This window comes from Gallinula chloropus (assembly GCF_964237585.1).
Source record: "Gallinula chloropus genome assembly, chromosome: 12".
Taxonomy (NCBI): Eukaryota; Metazoa; Chordata; class Aves; order Gruiformes; family Rallidae; genus Gallinula; species Gallinula chloropus.
The window spans coordinates 356,350-377,893 of NC_140097.1; the positions used below are offsets into that span (position 1 = coordinate 356,350).

At 44.5% G+C, this 21,544-nt stretch overlaps 1 protein-coding gene across 1 annotated transcript in view; it reads left to right on the forward strand.

Moving 5' to 3' along the window:
• Positions 1 to 15,473: 15,473 nt before the first annotated feature.
• TMCC1 (transmembrane and coiled-coil domain family 1) overlaps positions 15,474 to 21,544 on the forward strand; it is a gene marked incomplete at its 5' end in the record, with an annotated part of 70,044 nt that continues 63,973 nt past the window's right edge. The window contains one exon of the mRNA XM_084269761.1: positions 15,474 to 16,019. Coding sequence (XP_084125887.1) covers positions 15,474 to 16,019 — 546 coding nt within the window. The remainder of the gene's footprint in view (positions 16,020 to 21,544) is intronic.

Here is a 21,544-nt window from a genome sequence, read left to right on the forward strand (position 1 = left end):
ACTGATAGGTTGAGATGGATGGTAGTGACATTGATTCAACCTTGTGATGGGTTATGTAAGAAGTTTGCAGACACCCACTTACAATTTCTTCAGAAACAAATTTGGCAAACTTTGGTATTCCTCGCTTTGCCGAGCTGGTTGGTCTCTTATCAGATTCCTTAGTGCTCTTTGTCCTGGAGTTGCTGGCTGTTATTTTCCTAGAAGCTAGTTGCCACAGTGATTATCCTGTTTGCAAATAAATGTATTGTTTGAGATCTCCAGGTATACTAGCTTGAAGCGAGAAGACTGTAGCCTTTTCTGGGGTGGTCAGAAGTACTGCACCCGCAACGGCTCAGTGCTTGTAAACCTCTGCCTGTGGGAAAGCACTGAACAAGCATCACACGCTGTAGTGGCTGGTAGCAGTAAGGTGCAATATCCCTTGTCTGTAGGGGCAGCGACCTTGTGTTGTCATGAGTCTGAGACTGAATAATGGTTGAAACTGGAGAAATGAAAAAGGTGACTTTTGGTCAGGATCTGTTGCTACTGAACTTAGCTGGTTTGTGCCAGTGAGGTGAAAGTGTTGTCCTTGGAAATCTGTCCCTTCGAGGTGACCATGTTGGCTTTCAGTGGAGAGGACCCCTTGCTCTGGTCTTCCATGTCCCTGTTGGAGCTGGGGTGCTGCTGGTGCTACACTGCTACTTCTTTTCAGCTCCCAAGAGCCTGTATGGTGCGGTAGTGCCAGCTGAACCTGCTGTGCTGGGCTGTGGTGTGGGAGCAGCTTGCTGGGAGCCCCCTGCGCACCCATCTCCTCTGTCTGCTCCAGAGGCAGGTCTCAGGTGGGATGTGCCTTGCGAGGGGAACGTGCAGGTTGATGTGCTCGGTGGTTAACATAAAATTCTTTGATGGGAAGGAGCATGTACTGGATATGTGAGCCTTTTGGTAGCTGGTTTGCAGAGTGTCCTAGGACAGAGAGGTGAGGGTGAGGTGGGGTGTGGTGGGGTGGGCAGGCTGCCACAGTGCTGCAGAGTGCTGTCACTGCTGTCACACTTGCTGTGGGCGTTGGTTTTCACATGGTCTGTCGTGCTGAAAGAGTGAGTTTTAGTTCATCACAGTTGTTTGAATGCTTCAAGTGCAATTCCAGTTTGTGGGAGAAGAAAAAAAAATCCAAAGTGGTTCTTGGTTTGGTGTTGGCTTCACTCCCTGATAAATCAGTGTCTGGACTCTTCATCTCTCTTTTTAAAGTCTGTTCTAGTTGCAATAGTCTGGTGTCTTACTTGTTTGAATCTGTGACCTCCTTTTTCCCTGCTTTTCAGCTTTTCCTTTTTTAGTCAGCTGTGGAGATGTTGACCTATAAAACTATCCAAATATTCATGACCATTAATGTATAATTAAGGTGATGGAAGGAAAGCTTCCTGAGATTTAAAGCTGAAACAATGTAGGAACTGTTACTTCCAGTTGCCTGAGGATTCTGAGAAACTAATTGATAAGTGAACTGTAGAAGCTGAACCGTAGAGGGAAGTCATTAAAGTTTGGCTTGAGAAATACTTATTATGATTGTGAATAGCCTAGAACATGGGCAGTTTGCAGTAAAAATGTCAATGAAGGGGAAACTTTCAAAGTGAACCACAACTGTGTAATCAAACATTGCCTTATTTTGGCTTTGTGTTCAAATGCCCACCGGTTCAGTCTTGATCAGTATTCACATAAGGAAACCTCAGGCATCTCATAACTAAATGGACAGACTAATGTTAGGATTCTTAAGGGTTAATTCTAGTTGTGAAAAAAAATCTTACTCTATAAGAAAAGTCACTGATTAGTTTCTTCTAGATGATAACTGGTTTTCCTTCACTTGGTCTGAAAAGTATACTTTTGGTAACTGCTAAAATGAGAAAGAAATCAAGACATACAGTTCAAGAGAAGAACTGCAGCTTTCTTGGTGAGGAATGTGGGTTCACTCTCTCTGGGAGACAGTGATGGATGTTGTCTCTCCAGACCTCCTGTAGTAAACTTCTCTCCCTTCCTGTCAAGCTCAATTTTCTCTGGAGCTTTAGGTCCTTTGAGCTTGCTGCATATTTGTGTTTATTGGTATAATTTTCTCGATTTCCAGGATGTAGTGAAAAGCCTGAGCAAATAACACAGGAAGGACAGGTAGCAGGTTCTAGAGCAAAGCCATCTGAATCAGTGACAGGCTGCTTCTCCAAGAGCTCTTGTATTACATAACTGCTGTAGCTAGGAAGGGAGGCTGCTTGTTCAAAGGTTTGGCAATAGCTTTTGAGTAGTGGGAGAAATCTCTAAAAATACAAAACTCTTGCATATTAATTGGCAACATGTAAAAAATTCATTAAAACCCTTTGTGTGAGCTGCTTCACTGTAATAGGAGAGGGAAATCTGCAGTAGTAGCCTGGTAGTTGTTGTCTAAGAGGGGGTAATTCAAGTGGTGGAAGTGCTGGGTGTTTAAAAAACCCACAACCTCACAAACACACACTCCCCAAAAAAACCAAGCCAAGAACATAATCCAACAAACAAGACAAATCCCCGAAAAACCCCACCCAACCACTCTGTCTCTGAGGTTTGTGGCCAGAGCAGCCTGATGTCCTGGTAGAGGCCAGTCATGAGTGGAATACCCCAGGGGTTGATACTGGGTCCAGTACTGTTTAACCTTTTCATTAATGGGATAGATGATGGAGCCAGGTACACTGTGAGCAAGTCTGCAGATGATAGAAGGTGAGAAATTGATGTACCAAATGATTGTGCTGCTGTTCAGAGGTACATGGAGGAATAGCCAGGTAGGAACCTCTTGATGTTGAGCAACGGGAAATGTGAAGTCCTGCACCTGGGGAGGAATCACCCATGTAGCAGGGGGTATATCTGTATACATGATGCTGAGGGCCTGACTGGGAAATAGGTCTGCAGGAAGCAACCTGGGAGTTCTGGTGGACACCCAAGTTGTACAACAGCTCTGTAAGGAGCCGTTAACATGGGTCTTGATTTGGCTGCAGTTGTAAGCCTGCATCTCCTCAGTGGTGGTGAACCTTACCTCAAACAAATCCACTCCCTTTTTGTGCTGCGTTGGGTAGAGTTTTTATGGATCTGTCTTCACAGGGACTCTGCCATGAATGTGGGAGGATACATTCTGGTTTTGGCTGAGGCTTTAAATGTGTGACTGCTTGACTCCCATTGGCAAGCAAGCCATCAAGTCCAATTTCGCTATTCCAGAGTCGCTGAGCTACTACTGTCTTTGTGCAGTTGGATGTGGAGGAGGATGCTGAAGAGCTAGCATGTATCTCTGTGTGGCTGCATAGCTGTGCTGTGTTTGTGCAATTTCTGTGTTCTCTCCAAAAAGGCATAATTAGATGCACTGGAAGAAAAGGACCATAGATGGGCATCAGTGTTTTTATTGCTTAAGTCCAAAAAGTGTAGTCCTTCACTCCTTTTAAATGCCTTCTGAGGACTAGTCAGCTGCAGTTGAATGTCTCACCTTGCAGTGAAGTATTTATTATGGCTGTGCCAAGAAAGGTGGTTAAGAGTAACCGTGGAGCAGTGGTCACACCTCTGGGATATCAAAACTTGCTCTGAAAAGTTCCTGTGTTAGTGCACAAGCCATACAATAAACCTTGTTGTGCTTGGGATGCGATGTCCAGCTTCAGGGAGCAAAGCAGGGAAGTCCCAGCTCCCCTGTGTAAGTAGTGCTTACAGCTGACACAGACTCTGTGGCCAGATGCCTGTTGTGCTGTGATGCGGAGCCGCAGCCACGCTGAGCTCTTTCCTCGGCGCTGGGGGAGGAGGCAGCATGTCCCTGTGCTTCAGGACAGGTACTGGGGACTGCTGGGACTCCAGTCTGAGGCGCAAGGGACACTTTGCTGCTGCTTCTACCTGTGGGGTACCTACATGCTGGGTTATCTTGTTCCTCATCTCAAGCTGTGCTTGAGCCACTGGGGACTTGGAGAGGTGGCTGTAATGAGCCACGTTATGCCTGTATCTTACTTCTCTTGGCAGCTGGTAGCAGAGTGTTGGCAATGAGTGTAGGTAAGGAGTTGTGGATAGGGCTGGTCTTCCCAGCCTCTGTCCGGTGTCGGCTAAGGGACTCCAAGCAGTCTGGAGGGGACAAACTGAATGTCTTGTTTAAACCACTGCAGGGAGGGACTTGCTAATGTTTAATTAGAAAAAATGAGCCATTTAAACAAGCTGGCCCCCAATTAAGCTCATTATTGTTATACTAATGTAATTTAAGAGTTGCACTTAATTAAAAGCTCCCTGGACTAGCTCACTTGAAGAAAGATCAGGAAGGACAGTTTTCTTCTGAAGACCAGGGATGAAACTATTTTGTGAATATGAAAGACAGTTTGGAGCTGTTAGAGCAGTGTCAGCCCTCTGTGAGCCCTGTTAGGTGAATTCCAGTCTTGCCTGTTTTCTGTCTTAAGTGATACTAATGCAATGAGCTGCCAGGTTGTGCAGCCTGCAAGCAGGTTCTTTCTAATGACAGTGGTCTTCAGATGGAGCTTTTGGGTATCCTTCCCAAGAGCGTGGTGGGAACAGTCACGTGAGATGCATGTTGCTGCTTTTGAGCCCGAGTCTTAGGTCTGTAGGGACTGGTGAAGGCACACTGTTCAGAGCAGATGCACTGATGGGTTGCAGTATGGAAATGGTTATTGGTGGTTTGGGTTAGTAGACTTCTCCCCATCTGGGGGCTGAATATGGTTTGAGTTAGTCTTAGTAAACGGTTCTGAGTCAAACTTCTACCTTGTAGCTGGTTTGATGCTAACTGTCAGTGGAAGGTTGTGCTGTACCCAGTACCAAAAGCACCTGAGTCAATGGGAAAAGCATTGTGACTGTTGAGCTGAATAAAAACTGCTTTTGATCTCTCAGTCTCAGTAAGTTGAGTCAACACTTCTGAAAGATCAGAGGATTAATATTGGTTTTGAGTCATCAGGGGGAGTATTTTACCACTCTGTGCCAGGTTAGTTCTGCTTTCTTCTTTCACGAGTCATTGTAAATATGATACTTTCCAAAATTCAGGGCTGAAAGCACATGTTAAAACTGCGTGTAGCGTGGGTTGCTGGTAGATGATATCTTTCTTTATAAGCCTGCTAATGTAACTTGCTTTATCCCTCTTAAACTCCAAGTCTGGAATAAACCTTTCTTTTAGAACTAGAGGTGCTAGCTCTTGCCAGCTTCTGTGCTGGCGTTGTCAGGGGTGAATCTGCTGGGAGTTAAAACCAGACGCCATCTCTTCTTTCTTTTATGACCAGCACGCTTCAAAGTCTCTCTGTAGTGCCTGAAATAGCTGTAGTGTAACCTTTTGTCTTTCCTTGGAAGTGAAATGAGAATACCTGTATTTCCAGTTCTGGTTCGCTTGTTCTTGACATTTGAGTCAGCTTTGACACATTGAAAGTGGCAGCATCTCCTGGCAGAGGGACAGTGAGGATAAGAGTGGCTCTGATCGCTCTCCTCTGCCCCTTCCTCTCCTGAGAAGGGCCTGCCAAAGCATTTGGCATGGCCTGGTAATGTGAGATATTTCAGATGCTGGAGGATTTGAGCCGGGTAACGCAAGTATTCATAGCAGAAGGGGATAGTAGGAGTGCAGCTGACCACAGAAACGTTTGAGATGCTTTGAGGAATTAAATCTATTCCAGTGGAAGACTTCTTTAAAGAAGGGGAGGCTAAAATACACTGAATTATGCCTTTTCCCCTTTGTGTGTACAGAATTCATCTGGTATTTGATGGCGTGCTGGCTTTGTTGCTGTGCTATGCTGAACAGGCTCGGTGCAGGCCCCGGCCTGTGAAGGAAGAAGTACTTCCGCAGCAGGCCTTGGCCTCCTTAGTGAAACAGTGGTCTCTGCTGTTGGGGAACGGGAATGTTGTGCTGCTGCTATCTCTAATAGTGAACGTTGATAAAGCAGCTTAAAACGTTCTCTTCAAGCAATGAACAGTGGCTTGTTTTGACAAACAGGCCTAGGCGTGTGAAGCTGCATTTCGAATGAGGCAGACACTGTGTGTTGCTGTAGCAGTTCTCCCTTCTCACGGCCCACGTAAGCCTGCAGCCTCCAGTTGAGAGGGGAGGAGATTGTGTGGCTGACCAGGTTTTCTGTGAGCCTTACACATTTTCCTGAAGTACCACATATCTTAACTCCTCTTCACCCTCTCTCCATCGTCTGGGCTGTGGGGCCTGTAGCATCCCTCTGACTGTGCTCTTATCCTCAGTGAGTGTGCCTCCTGGACTGGACATTGCTGTCTGGTTAGAACCATGCACTTGAGACTGGTGACTGTGTCATCATTGTCCCTGCTTGAGATACTCGTGATGCAATTGCTTATGACTCTACTGCATGCTGGAGTGTGGTGAGCTAAATCATGTTATTAAAAACTAATATGCAGATCTTCATTTGTGAGCTCTGGCTTCACACTGAGAGTACATGCAGGCACCTCATGAAAAATGACTTGTTGCTGATGATGTTATCCAGTGCTTCTCTCTTGGAATACTGGTCTATTTGTTCCTGTTCTATTTGTTTCTTTGCTGAAGACCCAGTATTTTTAGTATTTGCCTAATACTTCTTCACTGTTTTCCTTTAGGGAAGGTAGTTTCACAGTTTACAAAATGTCATACTTTTGTGAAAATCGTGAAAATGAAATTATTTTGGAGTGAAGCTGGTGTGAGTTCCTGTTTCTCCAACTGTTGTGGCCACAGCTTCAGATGGGAGGCTTTTGGTAACACTGCTGTGGAGCCATTGGCCCTGTTTCTGTACTGCCTCCCTTCTTTAACCTTGCCCCAAAGTTATCACCAGCTCACTGGTCAGGTTTTGCCCTTGTGCTGCTTCCCTTTGCTTTTTGCTTTGGTTCACATGGCAGCGCTGGGAACAGCTGGACTAGTGGGATGTCACGCTGTGGGACTCGACATGAGCCATTGGGAGGCAAAGGAGGTTGGAAAATCTTTAAATTGCTATTTTTATTTTACTTGTATTGTGAAAGGCCAACCTGCCATCCCTGCTCGAACTGTGAGTGGAGACAGTCCCTTCAGTGCCCTCCAGTGAGCACTGGATTCAGCATGTGCAGTGGCTGACTGAACTGTAGGGTGTATAAGCATGGTTGCAGCTGTTCCCTTTAGCGACATGGCAGAGATGTTTGGGAGGAAAGGCTGCAGTTTGGCTTTCCTTTTGGTTTGGTTGTGACAAACAGGTGAGGCTGTGGTTTGTCTGAAACAACTAAATCCAGTGAAAGTGTCAGCTGTTGGTCATCTCTTTGCAAACTGTAGTGGCAGCCTTGTGTAATTGCTTCCACGTTACTCATGCTTGTGGTGGCTGCAATGTGAAACTACTGACTCTTAATCCATCTAGTTAAAAAGAAAGATGATAATAGAAAAGATTCCTCTTAGCTCTAGTAAAACAGAAGGTACTTTAAGACTTCATTGTATATACCTAGGCCCATGAAATTTGTTTCTCTTCTAAAACATCTGAAGGCTCTGTTTTTAGTGCTGTCTCTGAACTTTTAGGTATTTTCACAAAAAGAGGCAAGAAAATGTGTATGATTTATGTAATTGTGAATGTTGGCAAATCATAAAGCTCTAGTTAAATCTTTCTTTAACCTTGATGTAGCTTTCTTGAAGCACTTGTTTTATTAATTTGATAGAAAATACCCTGTGTGTAGCCTTTCCAAGAAAGGGTATTTTCTAAAGTGTTTTTGATAGGTTCCAGATAAAATACTCACTGTGCACTCTGTGAATAAGCAAACTGTGAGGAGGAAACAATGAGAGATCATGTAGGTATCACATTAACCTTATAAGGGTAATTTTTACTTTTGGTTCTCTGTCCCAAAAGTCTTATATAAACTTAAAGCAGCTTATTGACCTGTGTTTGTATTTTCATCTGAAAACTAGGGAAGTAATAGTAATTCAGTGTGATGTAGGAGCATTCCAAGTGTAAAGGCACAGCCTACTCACCTGTTACGGTAATGCAAACAGATAAATAGTTTATGTAGCTAAGAGATTCACTGGTGGGAGTGCTTTAAAGATAGGCAGTGCTTTCTAGAAGGCAGAACAGGAAGGAAGCTCTGCTGAACTCTGGAACCAGTAACGTAGCCCCACAGTCAGACTGTAAGGAATACCAGCTCTACGTGCAGAGTCTTGAAAGTCTTGTAACAAACTTACAGGTTGCAAGCTATAGAAATACAGCTGAGAGATTTGGTTTGATTTTCCTGTGATATTTACAGCATATACCAAAACCTGAATGATTATGTCTTGGTAGCTCTGCATGGAGTAGTCTTGACCTTTCCTCCATAGCTCTGATTCAGACAAGTGTGTGAATGCTGGGTTACTGGAGTGTTCAGAGAGGGCTGAGAAGATCTCGGTGGCAACTAGTTGTCCTTCAAAGCACCAGAAACAGTGCTGATAAACAGTCACTCAACTCTTAAGCCACTGCAGTTTTGTAATGAACAAGGAATATTGGGTAATCTTTGGTATTTGCATCTATGCTCCTTACGCTGTGAACTTGTAACTTCACAGAGGAGATGTTGGTCTCTTTATCCACAGCAGCCAGTGAGCAGCACTTGTTCTACCTCAGCTCTATCGTAGAGATCGCCCATGGGTGGTGTTGAAGATGGTTGATTTGGAGGTGAGTGTGTGCAGGCAGATGTGTCTTCAAAAGTAATTGGAAGGAGAAAGGCATCTGTTGCTTGTCAGGAGACTGTTTGGTGTCTGCTCGTCTGTGATTTGAGTGCAATTTTCTCTTTACCTACAGGACTATTATCTGAGCTTTCAGGAACAAAAAGCAGTGTTAGTTTTGTTGGTCAGCAGTATTAAATATAAAGTGATAGGAAGGAACTGTTTCAACAGGATGTGGATCTCAGCAGAGGCTCAGATGTTGAAAAACCCTCTGGTATTTCTGTGAACACGCTATACTAGCTACTAGTAAGAAAATTAACTTTCCAAGCAGAAACCAGGACATCTTATTAAGCTGCTCCTTGGTGATGATTGTGTGATTCATACATGAAAACTCTGCCAGCTTCTCTTAATTATTATTTCTCATGTTCTTTTGTTTTCATACAAGTGACCTGTGATGTATTGTCTAAGTTGTGGGACTAGTAAATGAAGGATTGCTTCACAGTACTTGTGTCAGTTGATTTAAATAATCCCTTTACCAAACAAATGCAGTTGGCTGCCTTTACAAAATTCATCAGCTTGGCATTCTGAGTTTGAGTTACTCTCAGCTGGTAGCTGCACACATTGCCTTCAGAGGCATCTTAAGTGCCTTGCTCCATTATAAAGCATTTGTAGGACAGGACAGCATTTTATCAAAGTACCTTCACTGGTATTAGTGTTTCCTCCCTTCTTCAGCTAGATGGGTTTATCATATTGTGTGTGTTGGAGAGCATCAGGCAGAGGCTGGCTTGCTCAGAACCTCTTCACTCGACTGACAAAGCTGGTTTAACCCTGGACATGGATCTCTCAGTCTGGGCTTTAGCCACAAAACTGCTCCTGCTGAGTCTGTGGTATGAGAAGGGGGAACAAGGATAGCAGAGATGGCATCATTCAACAGACTTCCTCATTGACTTCTGGATACTGTTGGGAATGGTTTGAAGAGTTTAGGGGATCATTAGGCAGAAATCAGTAAAACCTGTTGTGATCCTGCTGTGTTGGTTTTGCCCTGTAACACTGCAGTTCACTTGTAGTCTGTAGGTCTCTTGCTTCGCCTGGTGTCCCTTGCTTCTCACAGGGGCAGGTTCTGTCATCTGGTGTGGCCTTTCTGGCTGCATTGGATGGTTTGGGCTCCTTCCCTGGAGCCCCGTGGGGGAATGTGGTGAATTCCTCAGGATGTGCCACCCACCACTCCCTCTCTTTCTTTGAAGTAGCTGGCTTTGGGCTGCTCCCTTTTCTAAAGCCTTAGATGCAGGACCTTAGTTGAAGGTTGGCTTTCCTCCCCCTCATCTACCAGCTGCACTGTTTAACATGGTGAGTCTTTCTGGTACTGTCTTTGTTTCCTCTTTCAGCCATACTTTGTTTATGTTCCTTCATAGAGTACTGTCAGTGATAGGGTTGTGGTGAGGTGAGGGGCTTTATATATATATTTATATATCAGTATATTTATTAATATCTTTTGGCCCTGGTTTTTCTTTTGCACTTCACTAGAATTCCAGGAAATCTTTTGGGCTGAATGTTGAAGGAGGGGGAGGAAAAAAATATGCCTTGAAAACTACAGGTATCGTTTCCATTAAAAAGTCATGTTTTCTGCTGGTGTTCCCCCATATTATGCCATTTTACCTATGTTGTAATTACTTCTGGTATGTCTTTTTCTTCTGTTCTTGTCCCAGTTCTCCACTCTGACTTTTAAAAAATGGTTCTGCTGTGTTATAGCAGCTAAATATCCCCATTTCTCCAGGTTTTGGGTAGCTGTGCCACTATCCAGCTGTGTTTCTGGGTCAAATTATTTACTCTGTTACTGTTGTCTTCCTCTTTAAATGTCTTCCAGACCACATCCCCCTTGCATTTTGCATCCATTCCTGTTTCTCATGAGTTCCTCTTTCTGGCAGGGTTGGCTGTGAACACTCAGATCTTTCGCTCCATATTTCCTCTGCTGCTTGTTGCTGCTGAACAATGATGCTTTTAAGCAGCTCTGAGCTGGGTTTCAGTGGTAACTTCAGAGTTTGTTTTATTTACAAATAATTGTGGTTTTGAAGGGAATAATCAGTTTAAATGAATAAACTTTAAGTAAAATCTAATCACCTAAAGCATTTTCAGACTTTGGAGCTTGATTTTAGATATTTGACAGTTCTTTTAAAACTTGGATGTTATGAAGTGTTTGATGAGGAAAAGTGAAAGAGTGGAAAGAAATTTCTTCCCTATAGATGATCTAGGTACCTGGAACAAAACAGCACCAGAAGTACTTGATCTCCTCCTCTGAGTTCGGTCTAATATGTGTGAGTAGCATTTGTGCCAAGCATAGAGCTCTGCAGTACAGCCCTTATGCATGCAACAAACCCAACAAGCCACCCCTAAAATTTGTCTATTCTTCATAAGTACAGGAAAGTGAAGTAGCAGGAGCTTTTCAGAGCTTAAAAGAAAAAGAAACCCAAAACAACTGACAGAAAGTGGGAGATTTGGTTTCTATGTCAGTGAAAGCTGTGATTGATGTGGGAGAAAAGAGAAGTTGTTTCCATGACCTTACATCTCCAAGCCCATCTGTGAGCGCTCTGGGAAGGGGACTCTGCAGTGTAAAGGCTGGGAATGAATTTCATTCAAAAGCTTCTATTGACCTGCAGGGTCCTGGAGTGCTGTGGGGCAAATCTGTGAAGACCTCACTGGCAGAAGCACCTGTGGTTCTTACAAATAAAAAATAACGCTTAAACTTTAAAAAGAAGACAAGTATAATGGCTGTGCACCTCGTACATTGACAATGCTCTGCTCGTCCTGTCCGGCTCTCCACTCGTGCTGGTGCAGAATTGAGGTTTCTTGTGTGTCAAGATCTCTCTTCAGAAATGGGTTCATTCAGTTTTTCTAAGTTCTTCATCTCTGCTGTCATCACTTCATATTCTGGCATCCCACTTGAGTGGTTCTGATTACATTTTCTTTATCTCTGCTGTCATCTTGTAGGTGGGAACCCAGTGTGTAATGAAGTAGTCAAAACGCTCCCATTGTGCAGGCTTACAGTGTTCTGCTGAGTGCTGGTGTGTTCTGAGCTTGGGTCCCTGTTCCTAAGAACTAGTTGGGTAACTCACCTCCTCTGGAAGCTCAGGTGCTTTAGCAGTGTTTGCAAACAGCGTGAGTGTGGCGCAGAAGTGTCGTGGTCGTGTCTGCTCTCAGCTGTCCTCTGGTCACCCTCTGACGTGTTGTTCTAGCGCGTCTGGCCTTGCCTCGGGCCTGTCACAGCATTAGCCATCACCTCGTGCTCTCGCGTGCTTGGGTCGCTCTCTTAGGCCCAGAGAGTGGAGCCAGGATGGTGACCTTGGGCTGAGGTGTGTTGCTTTGGTTGGGCTCAGACCTTGGAAGCCCTCTCCCTCGGCCTGCGTGAAGCCGTGGCCGGATCTGTTGCCCGTGCACAGGCGGGTTTGGCGGTGGGTGGCTGCGGTTCCAGACGGGTGTTGGCAGGATGGCAGCCGTGGCGGGCAGGGGCTGGTTCTGCTCGAGTCCAGGCTGGGTTGTGTTGGCACAGGAGCTCAGCCGAGGCGGCAGGCAGCCCTGTGAAATGAACTGGAAAGGTGCTGGTGTTGTAGAGCGCTCCCAGTTCTCACATCGCGTTAGGAGAACTCCAGCTGAAGGAGGGCAAGCTGTTTGACCTGTGCCCACAGTGCTGGAGTGACTGAACGGGAGGAGAAAGTAAAACCTGCGTGGGCCAGTCCCACCTTGCAGGCTGGAGCCCTGAAATCCACCCCTGCCTTCAGCACTTACTGGTGGCCATAAACCCCAGGAGAGAATGTCTTGATTAACTCTGTAAGGTTCAGTTTTAACTTCAAATATGATTGTATCCCCTCAGTCATTGGAAAGAGTTTTAAATATCCCACCTTCCGGAGGCAGTTGCACTTAAATGGGGGGCAAGGGAGGGGAGGGATTAAAAAACCCAGAAATTGGAACCATGCTTAGTTTGTTGTTTGTGTACATCTTTCCTCCCATTTCCAAGAACTGCATCTCATACCCAATTTCTTTTGCAGTTTTGTTCAGTGGAGGGACTGCTGTATGTCAGCCATGCTAAAGGGCAAGTGATGGAGGCAAGTACTAGTTTATCTATTCAGTTATCTAATACTGTTTTTGCCAGTTTCTCCTTTTGAACTGTTGTGTTTCCCAGTGTTGCTGTGAAATAATTACACAATTGAAGGACTATATTAGCATGTCCTGGGATGTAATGAAGTTACCTGCTTGCTGTGGCTATATATGGGATTGCAAATTTTGTCCCTGTGTTCTCACACAAATAAGAAATACACATGTTTGAACTTATGCTATAAAGTACTCCATTTCCTCCCTCAAACAGGATGTAAAGGTGTTTATCACTGCAGGGGAAAAACCAAGCACAAAACTGAAATAAATGTGCTAATTATTTCTGCTGGTTCACGGGTCTTCACATTTATGAGTAGCTTCTTCCCCAGGAGTAGATACTAGGCCAAGTAAGTAGTTTTAAAGATCCTCATACCAGATACGCAATGTGAAAAGCTCTTTTCAGGCTTGCAGCAGACTGACCATGTGGAAATAGGAACAGACAGATGACCACGAGGCCCTCCTGAAGATTAGCCTCAGTCACAGAACACGCAGGGTAGTAGTGACTTGTTTGTGACCTAACTGTAGGCTGATTTATTCCAGGTTGTTTTGTAAATTGGCATAGGGGTATTTTAGGCAGGTTAATGGTTTCCAGCAGGTAACACATGGAATTCCAGTTAGACTGGAGCATGCCCTTTAAGATCAGCAGCACTGCCAGCAGTAATCTGGGTGGAAAGTGTGTGCAGGAGATCAGAAAGGTCCTGGTTAGAGAGTATAGCTAGCATCTCCGGGATGAACTACAGCTTTCCAGTGAGTCCTGACTACAGAATGAATACCAAGGGAATTAGCTAAAATGAGAAAGGCAGTTATGGGTCAACTGTCAGCTTTGCGTTTCATACGCCAAAGAATTTTGGGACTCGTGCTTTTTAGTCAGTGAGGTTTGTTCACTGAACCATGTGGTCTATTGGATGAAAAGGAAAATCTAGTTTTGCCTTTTTCCCCCCCCCGAAATTGAAATTGGGCAGAGACCTGCAATTCAACTTTCTGGGGAAACCTGTTACATGGGGATAAGAAACACTAAGAGCGAGCTCTGAAGTCAAAGCATGATATTAGTCATAAAGGCACTTGAAGTCATTTAAGAAAATGTTAAGTATGCAAAAACAAAAGGTTGGTTGTGCCTTTTTTTATTTTCCATTCTGCCACACAATTTCTGCATGAATATGGGTAAATGTGTTCTTTGGGGGTGTAGTTTATTGTTTTGCATTTAATACGTTACTGATTAAAACTGGTCAATATATTTAGACTGAATGCTTACATGTTCAAAGTACTGAGATAAAATCCAGTGTTTGGCTTTCTGCAAGTGCTGAATTCCATCTTGCCTCCAGCTGATGGCAACGACATTTGAAAAAAGGAAAGTGTGAGGCAGCTTTTCTGATATTTTTGGATGCCAGTTTGGAAAGCATTTTGCAATATCTATTTAACCCATTGTGCCAGGTTTCAGATGCACAGAATTGAGAGCGCTCTAATTGTAACCTCAATGCTTTATGTTTCTGCAGCTGTTTTAAGATAAAAATGAGTGCTCTCAGATCCCAAATGTATGTTGCATTTCAAATAAAAGCGCCTGGTGTTTTTTAAGGCACAGGCTGCTTACTGCCAAGATGAAGGTAGACCTCTGTGGTCTGGTTTCTGTATTTATAAAAGCTTAATCAAAGCTTTCTCCTGCAAGAAAACAATGATCAGCTTCCAAGCATGTGATCTCATGGTGCTGATGTGAAACTCTTTCAGATACTGTGCCCGTCCTTCCTTCCTTCCTCATGCCTTTGCTGTACTTCTCCAGTAGTGTGTTGCTATCTCAGTGCTCAGCTGCAATGCCCTATAACCAGCTCCTGCCTGAGCCCCGCTGGTAGGTAAGCTTGAGCCCTCTTGGAGAACAACTGCGTGTTTCCTCTCTGCTAGACACAGAGCTGCACACTTGGTGCTGCTCCCTTTCAGATTGGTTGCTTAATCTACTTTTTAAAAGGCATTTTTGTTTGCTGAGAACCACGGACAAGACTATGCTAATTGAAACTGTTTCTCTTGCCTGTTCTTGCTTGAAGACAGAATTTCACATCTAGTTTCCAGTGCCATCAGCAGATATTGGCAGTAATAAGCCATTTCTGACTATATGGAAATGTTCTGTTTTCTTGCATATGTTATATACTCTCCAGTTAGGCTGTCTGGAGGAAAATCAGGTAGGCAGAGCAGGCAATAGATTTGAAGCTCAAATTATCTGATCTTTGTCAAGGAACAAAAGTAATTCTGCCAAAGACTAACATGCTCTTCAGAAGTTTAATCTCATGTTTTGTTAGATTTATTATGGGCTTGTTCTTAAGAAGCACCCCCCACTTCCCTGGGTTTGTCCTTGCTTCTCCCCCTTCTGAACAGCTTTTTACCTCCTTGCTTCCCGATACCCTTTGTGCTGGGCTTCTTCCCTAGGCAGTGAGTGACTTGTCTGATACGAGCTTTGGCTTCTGCATACAGCCTAGATGCAGCTAATACCACCTGGAGGGATGCTTGGAAAACCAATAGGTTTTGTTTTGTTAATGGCATGTTTTGAGGATTGGATTTTTTAACTCACTACTTGCTGCATGGATGTGTAATAACAACTCTTTTGTTTAACATTAGATAAGCATGAGATCACCGTGGCACAGCTGCATGCCTAGTCACTCTTGAAGCAATTGCACACCTAATTGGCTGACTATCTTGGCATTTTTAAAACAAGCCTTTTAAAGACAGGGGACGCATTTATGTATGAATAGTCAAGTAAACCTGTTGGGTGTCATCAATGGAGCCCTCTGGCACTGAACAGTTGTGTGATGACCCTGATCCTGGAGGCAAATCCCAAGATCAAGAGACCAAAAAACAACATGAATCAGAGCAAAAATTATCCAAAATAACCCATAATGCTTTGGAGAACATTAATGTGATTGGTCAAGGCTTGAAGCACCTTTTCCAGCATCAGCGCAGGAGGTCATCTGTTTCTCCACATGATGTTCAGCAAGCTCAGGCTGATCTGGAGCCTGAGATGGATTTGGAAAGCCAAAGCGTCTGTGCTGAAATTGATGGTGTCTCCACCCACCCCACAGCTCTGAACCGGGTGCTCCAGCAGATCAGAGTGCCACCTAAAATGAAGAGAGGGACGAGCCTGCACAGCAGGCGGGGCAAGGCAGACGCCCCGAAAGGAAGCCCACAGATCAACAGGAGGTCTGCCCAGGATATTCAGTCAGGCCGACCCAGATCATCTTCTACTACAGATGCTCCTACAAACTTGTCTGTGATGGAGATTGCTTCTTCTATCTATGTAGGTGGAGAGGAGGCCGCAGCAGCAGCAGTAAGTTACCTTTGGTCTTTATCATCTCTGTGTATGTTTTAAGTCTTTTGAATGGTGTCTTTAAAAGCAAGTTTCTTGAGCAAACACTAATGCTACTATGTTCAAAAGCTGCTACAGTGGTGAAGCGAAGAGCTTAAAAGATGCAGGCGTTAGTCATTTTCTCACATGGCAGGTGGCTTATTTCATACGTATTTGATCAGTGAAAGGAGGGCTACCTTGGAACACGTCAGGTTGGTTGGATGGCACACCACAGCCAAACAAGGAGCGATGGGAAGAGCAGCAGCCAGAGCAGGCCTCCTTAGCAGCTGTTACCTAGCTCCTGCAACAAAACCTTGCATGCAAGTAGATGGCTTTTTTTCCTTCCCCTCTTGTTCTGTTGTGCACTTTATAAAGTGAGGAATTGCCGTTTGAGTGAATGGTGCTGTCAGTCTCCCAGGCTGCTGAGAAGCTCTGGGAACAGTGGCTGCAGCCTGCGACAGAGCTGCAGTGCCAGGCTGACTGAATGTGGTATAGATCAGCCTGGATGCTGTGCTGATAGGGGATCACTGCTGTCTCTCCTAGCTTGTGTAGTCTGTGTGTAAAAACCATTCACTGAAATGATGGTCTCTGTTCTGTGACATGCTGTGCAAAGCTGTGCATATTGGCTTATCAGAAGTAGTGCTTGTCTTACTGTCTTTCCTCTTTCCCAGGTCAATGTATTTGAAACACTCCTTTTTTTTAAAAAAAAAGAAAGCAAAAACCCTAGGCTTCTGATTTAACTTTAGCTAAAGTCCTATATTTTCTATAAATTTTTTTGCAGCCTTGTTCATTGGAAAATAAACTCTTTGATACAAAGACAGGAAGCATTGTGAAACTGACTTCTGGTTTGTAAGCTCTTAACTAAAGAGGGTCCAACCCTGACTCTTGTACCAAGAGAAACAATCCTGAGAGTGTTTGCCTTTGAGAAGCACAGTCCTGAAACTGATGTAGAGGAGTTGTTGTTGTTGTGAAAACTTGTTGTTATATACTAGGTTTTCTTTGATGTTGACTAGCTGATGATGGATTGGAACTGAATGAGATCTCAGTTGTCTGGAGGTTGCCTCACCTTTGCCTCTGCAGCAGCATTGCTCCCTTGTGGTACATTGTTTTCCTCACTGTGAAGCCTGCTTTGGAATACTCCAAAGTGAAAGCCTTTTCAGAGAATCCAGTGGTATAATATGCTTTCAATGTATTTCCCTGATAGTCATCCAGAAATGAGCATTTCTTGCACTTATAGATTGTAATTACAAGGTATTAGCATAAGTTACAGCATCATTCTAAGGTAGTGAGTAGTTTCCTCCTGGGAAAACCATTGGAGGAGTCTGCCTGGAGCTGTATTTGAGTGTTTTTGTTTCTTGACAGTAGTTAAAAGGCTACAAATAGTAATAACATAGTTAAGAAAAGCGGCTGCTCTCCTAGGATAGGTTTCCTTTGCAGTTGAGATGATGTATCAACTGAACTGTTAAGAGATTGCAAGAAGAGTCCTCCTGATAGTCAGCAGATAAACCTGGAGCTGGCTCTTTGTTGTGAGTGAGCTTCTCATCTGTGCTGCAGGAGAATCTGGGGAAGTTGATAGTTTTCTGAGTTTGTACCCAAATCCATCAGCTGCAGTTTCTGAAGCAAGCTGTGGTTTGTTGATTTAAAACAGTAGTTCCTCTGCTTCATGTGCAAGCAGGGAGATTGAACAGGTGTAAGATGGTCAGGTATGTACTGCGGGAGTCTGGGAAGGACCTGGAGGGAGGTGTGCTTTCTCCCATCTGTGCCAGTGGGTCTGATGAAGAGCTGCCACCTTGGTCTCGAGCAGTGTGTGCACTGGGCAGCCCACTGAGGGGTGGGAAGAAAATACTTTTGGTACCATTAATAAGTACATTTTTAAAAATTATGTTTTATTGCTCTTTTCCATTTTTAATTTCTATTTTTGTATCTTATGATGTATGTAATGCATCAGTTCAGTAGTACTTGTGCATAGTTTATAAATGTGCATGTATTGGCAGTCCAAGCTCAAGCATTTATTTACTGATCCAGGAGTGGAAGTCGTTGGCCTGGATGAGTGGGATCACTTAGCCATGGTGACTGGAAAGAGGAGAACTGTTTATTACGCTGATAGTAACTGTATTCTGCTACAGCATCTGCTACAGGTGAGAGCAAATGTAGGAGCCCTTTTTTTGGTAGATATGACCTTTGAGAAGCAGCAGCTGTAGCAACTGAGAAGCATGTCATGTGGGGAAGCCTCTTCTGGGATAGGTGGATCTCAACCGAGTAGCGGTCTCGGAGGGGGTGTGACAGTGGCTCTCATGGCTCTTGGCTGTGTCCTCGTCTGGATGCCCTGTGACTTGGTGAAAACGGGCTATTCAGGCCTTTAGATGTCCATGTGTGAAAGGAGGGAGGGGACTGGGGTCTGAGGGAGGACCATGAAATACCTGTGAGGAAAGGCTTTCTTTGGGGGCTAAACTGTCCAGAGACCTGTGTGACCAGCTGTCGCTCTGGAGGGTTCAGGGAATTTCCAGCTGCTGTTGAATACTTGGACATTGCACCATTTTCCTGGCTGACAATACAGATGTCTGCTGTGGGTCTGAAGTGACAAACCAAAGGAAGTGCTGTGTTGCTTGCTTGTCACGTTTTGGGGAGATGGAGCTTTGGTGTCTGATCTGGGCACGGGTCAGCTGGAGCAGCATTGCGCAGCGTTCAGCGTGCCTGAGCTGACCTCAGAGTTAGGAGCTGCCCTTGACTTGGGAGGCACACAGTAAGAACTGGGAAACACAAGTGCTGGTTTGGGGGTTTTGTTTTCTTTTGTGTTGGTTTTTTTCCCCACAAAGGAGTACAGAACTTTGCTCAATACTCTGTGAAAAGTACCCCTGTTTTGCCATGTTAACATCATATCTTGCAGTTATTCTGACCTGAGATGTGTTATCTCAGATGTGTCTGTAGGTTTAAGGTGTGCTGGTTCCACTTGAAGTTACCCTGCGTGCTGTCTGCTATTAATTTGTAAGTGCAGTTGTTTATGCACCTTTAAATAGCATGTAACAGCTTTTACTGCCTTTACAGTATAAAGATGTAACACATTTAAAAAACAGCTACATGTAAATTTTAAGTCACAAATGTGATTACTAGGAGAGCTTCTTTGTTTCAGATGCAGTGAAATCAGGAAAGCAGGATGCAGCCATTTGTTAAACCAACCTTATAAAAGACTTAAGTGGTTTTGGCATTGAGAAGGCAGCTTAGCATTCAGTCTGCCACAATGTCGTGATTTTTGACTGAATTCTTGAATTGCTAAAACTGTAACTCATTGTTCATTAACTTGTATTCCAAAATTAGTTGCAATGCAATTCAAATGGAGTCAGTAAAGAGCCAGCTAAAAGCTGAAATTATTAGAGCAAATTTAAGTGCAACAGAGATGAAGTGTGAACTCAAACTTTAAACACTGTCTTTAAGTTATGAGATACCTGATGTTGTTTCATGCAGTGTTACTTTAACCTTAATTTTTCCTAACTTGTTTAATCTCATTGAGACTAAATTATTTAATGAAGCTGAAGAAATAGAAATAATTTATTTAAAGTATATGGCAGATAACATTCAGTAATCGGGGCTGAGAGCCCTCTGGATCCCATGGTCCTACTCCAGTCTATATGGATTGTATATATGGGAAGTCTTCACCTTGTTTTTCACTTTCTCAGGGCTTTGCCTCTGTCTCTTTCAGGTCTTGTTGAGCTTACCTTTTAAATAAGTTTGGCTCTCTTTAATAAACCACTACCAATTTCAGTTCCTTGACAGTGAAGAAATGCTGACTCACCTTGCCTCAGCAGAGTATTTCCTTAAAAACTCTTCAAGAATTTCTTAAATTCACCTGTAATTAGAAAAAATCTCACTGAGCTACAGCACTGATCCATCTGTTGTTATCACACGGGGCTACATGAGCTACAAGGATGAAGCAGCAATGTCAGTAATAGAGAACTGAGGATTTAATAACGACCAAACCTGCGTAGGGTGGGACGAGGAGTGAAGCGATAGCACTCCTGGATTTGCTGTCCCTGGCTGGCGTTGTTCGGTGGGGTGGCACACGCTGCTGCTGCGCTCTCTGCCTGCAGTAGGTCTCTGCCAGCTGCTGTGGAGCTCGTCTGCCCCCGTCAGATGCTCGGTGGCAAATGGCACAAGCTGCTTGAGTTGCGCTCTCCCCGCTGCCCAGCCGTTCATCTCTTACCTGTGGACACTGCAGAGCTGTGCAGACGAGAGCCTTTGCTGCTTGTTTGCTCTACAAAGCCCCTTCAACAAGTTTGGGACCCAGCGAAGTAGCAAATTGGTGATCATGATGCCAGGCTGAAGCATTTAGTGCCTTGTCACTGCTGCTTGCAAAGGCAAGGGAGCTGCCTGTGTAAGGGGTGGGTAAAATGTAGAGGAGGTCCCAACACAGCCCAACACAACTTCTACAGCACTAGTGTTTGAGAACTGGGCTGAGTCTGGGGCAGCTGCCAGGTGTCAAGGGGCTGGGATGGTCCCTTCCAAGTAAAGGACAACCGTGGTGCTGGTTTAACTTGGCTTGTAAGTAGGTTGATGTGATGTAAGCATTAACTCATCTTTGTGTGGTTCTCCAAAATACTAAGTGCTGGACAGGCCTGATTCTGTGTGGTGCTCAGATCCTCTGCTCCCAGTGGGATTAAGGACATTGAGTACTTTGTGGCATAAGGGAGACTAAATTCTTAATAATCCTCTGCACACGAAATATTTTTAGTCCACAGCATTGTTCTGTTCTCTCAATTCCTTGTTGATGTAGAAGGGCAAAATGCTATGCCGAATCCACAGATTGGATTTGTTCTAACACCTCATTTACATACATTTGCATGTGTAATAATCCTGCTGCATGTTGTCAGGCTTTGTATAGAAACTGAGAAAGGAGATTGTCATAGCATGGAAAATAATGTAATAATTAAAGCCTTAGTGAGATCCTTCACTTGGTCTGGTATTTCAGGCAGTCTAAATTTAAATATTTTGCATAAATCTCTTCTTGTGGAGGCAGCCTGCTGAGCTGAGCAGCTGGGACTGTGGTGCCCACACGGGTCTGGCTTGTTTTACCGTGCTTGGGGAGCTCTGTGCAGGACAGTGACTGAGGTGTGAGGTCAGAGCGGCGCCTCACAGGAGGGTCTGTGCAGCTGAAGTGGGATGGGGAGGGTGCTTGGTGTGTCCGTGGTCTGCCCCCCTGACCCCACCTGGGGTCAGCTGTTAGAGCCTCCTGGGTGGCACTGTGGCAGACAGGCCATCCCGTCTCGATAACAGATGCAGTTTAACCAGTTGCTTTCTTGGGCTTAGGTGACCAGTGTGAAGAGTGGGGGTGTGGCAGACAGTGGTGATCAGAAAGGTGACCGAGGGTGCTGGGGGAATAAAGGCAGGATTACCTCAAAGAAGCAAATAATAAGCCTTTTGACACTGATATTTTTCTTTTTTCCATAAAATCCCAAGAAGCAGTGAGGGGCTCCTCACCTGTCTCCAGGCAGGGCTTCATGCACTTCAGATGG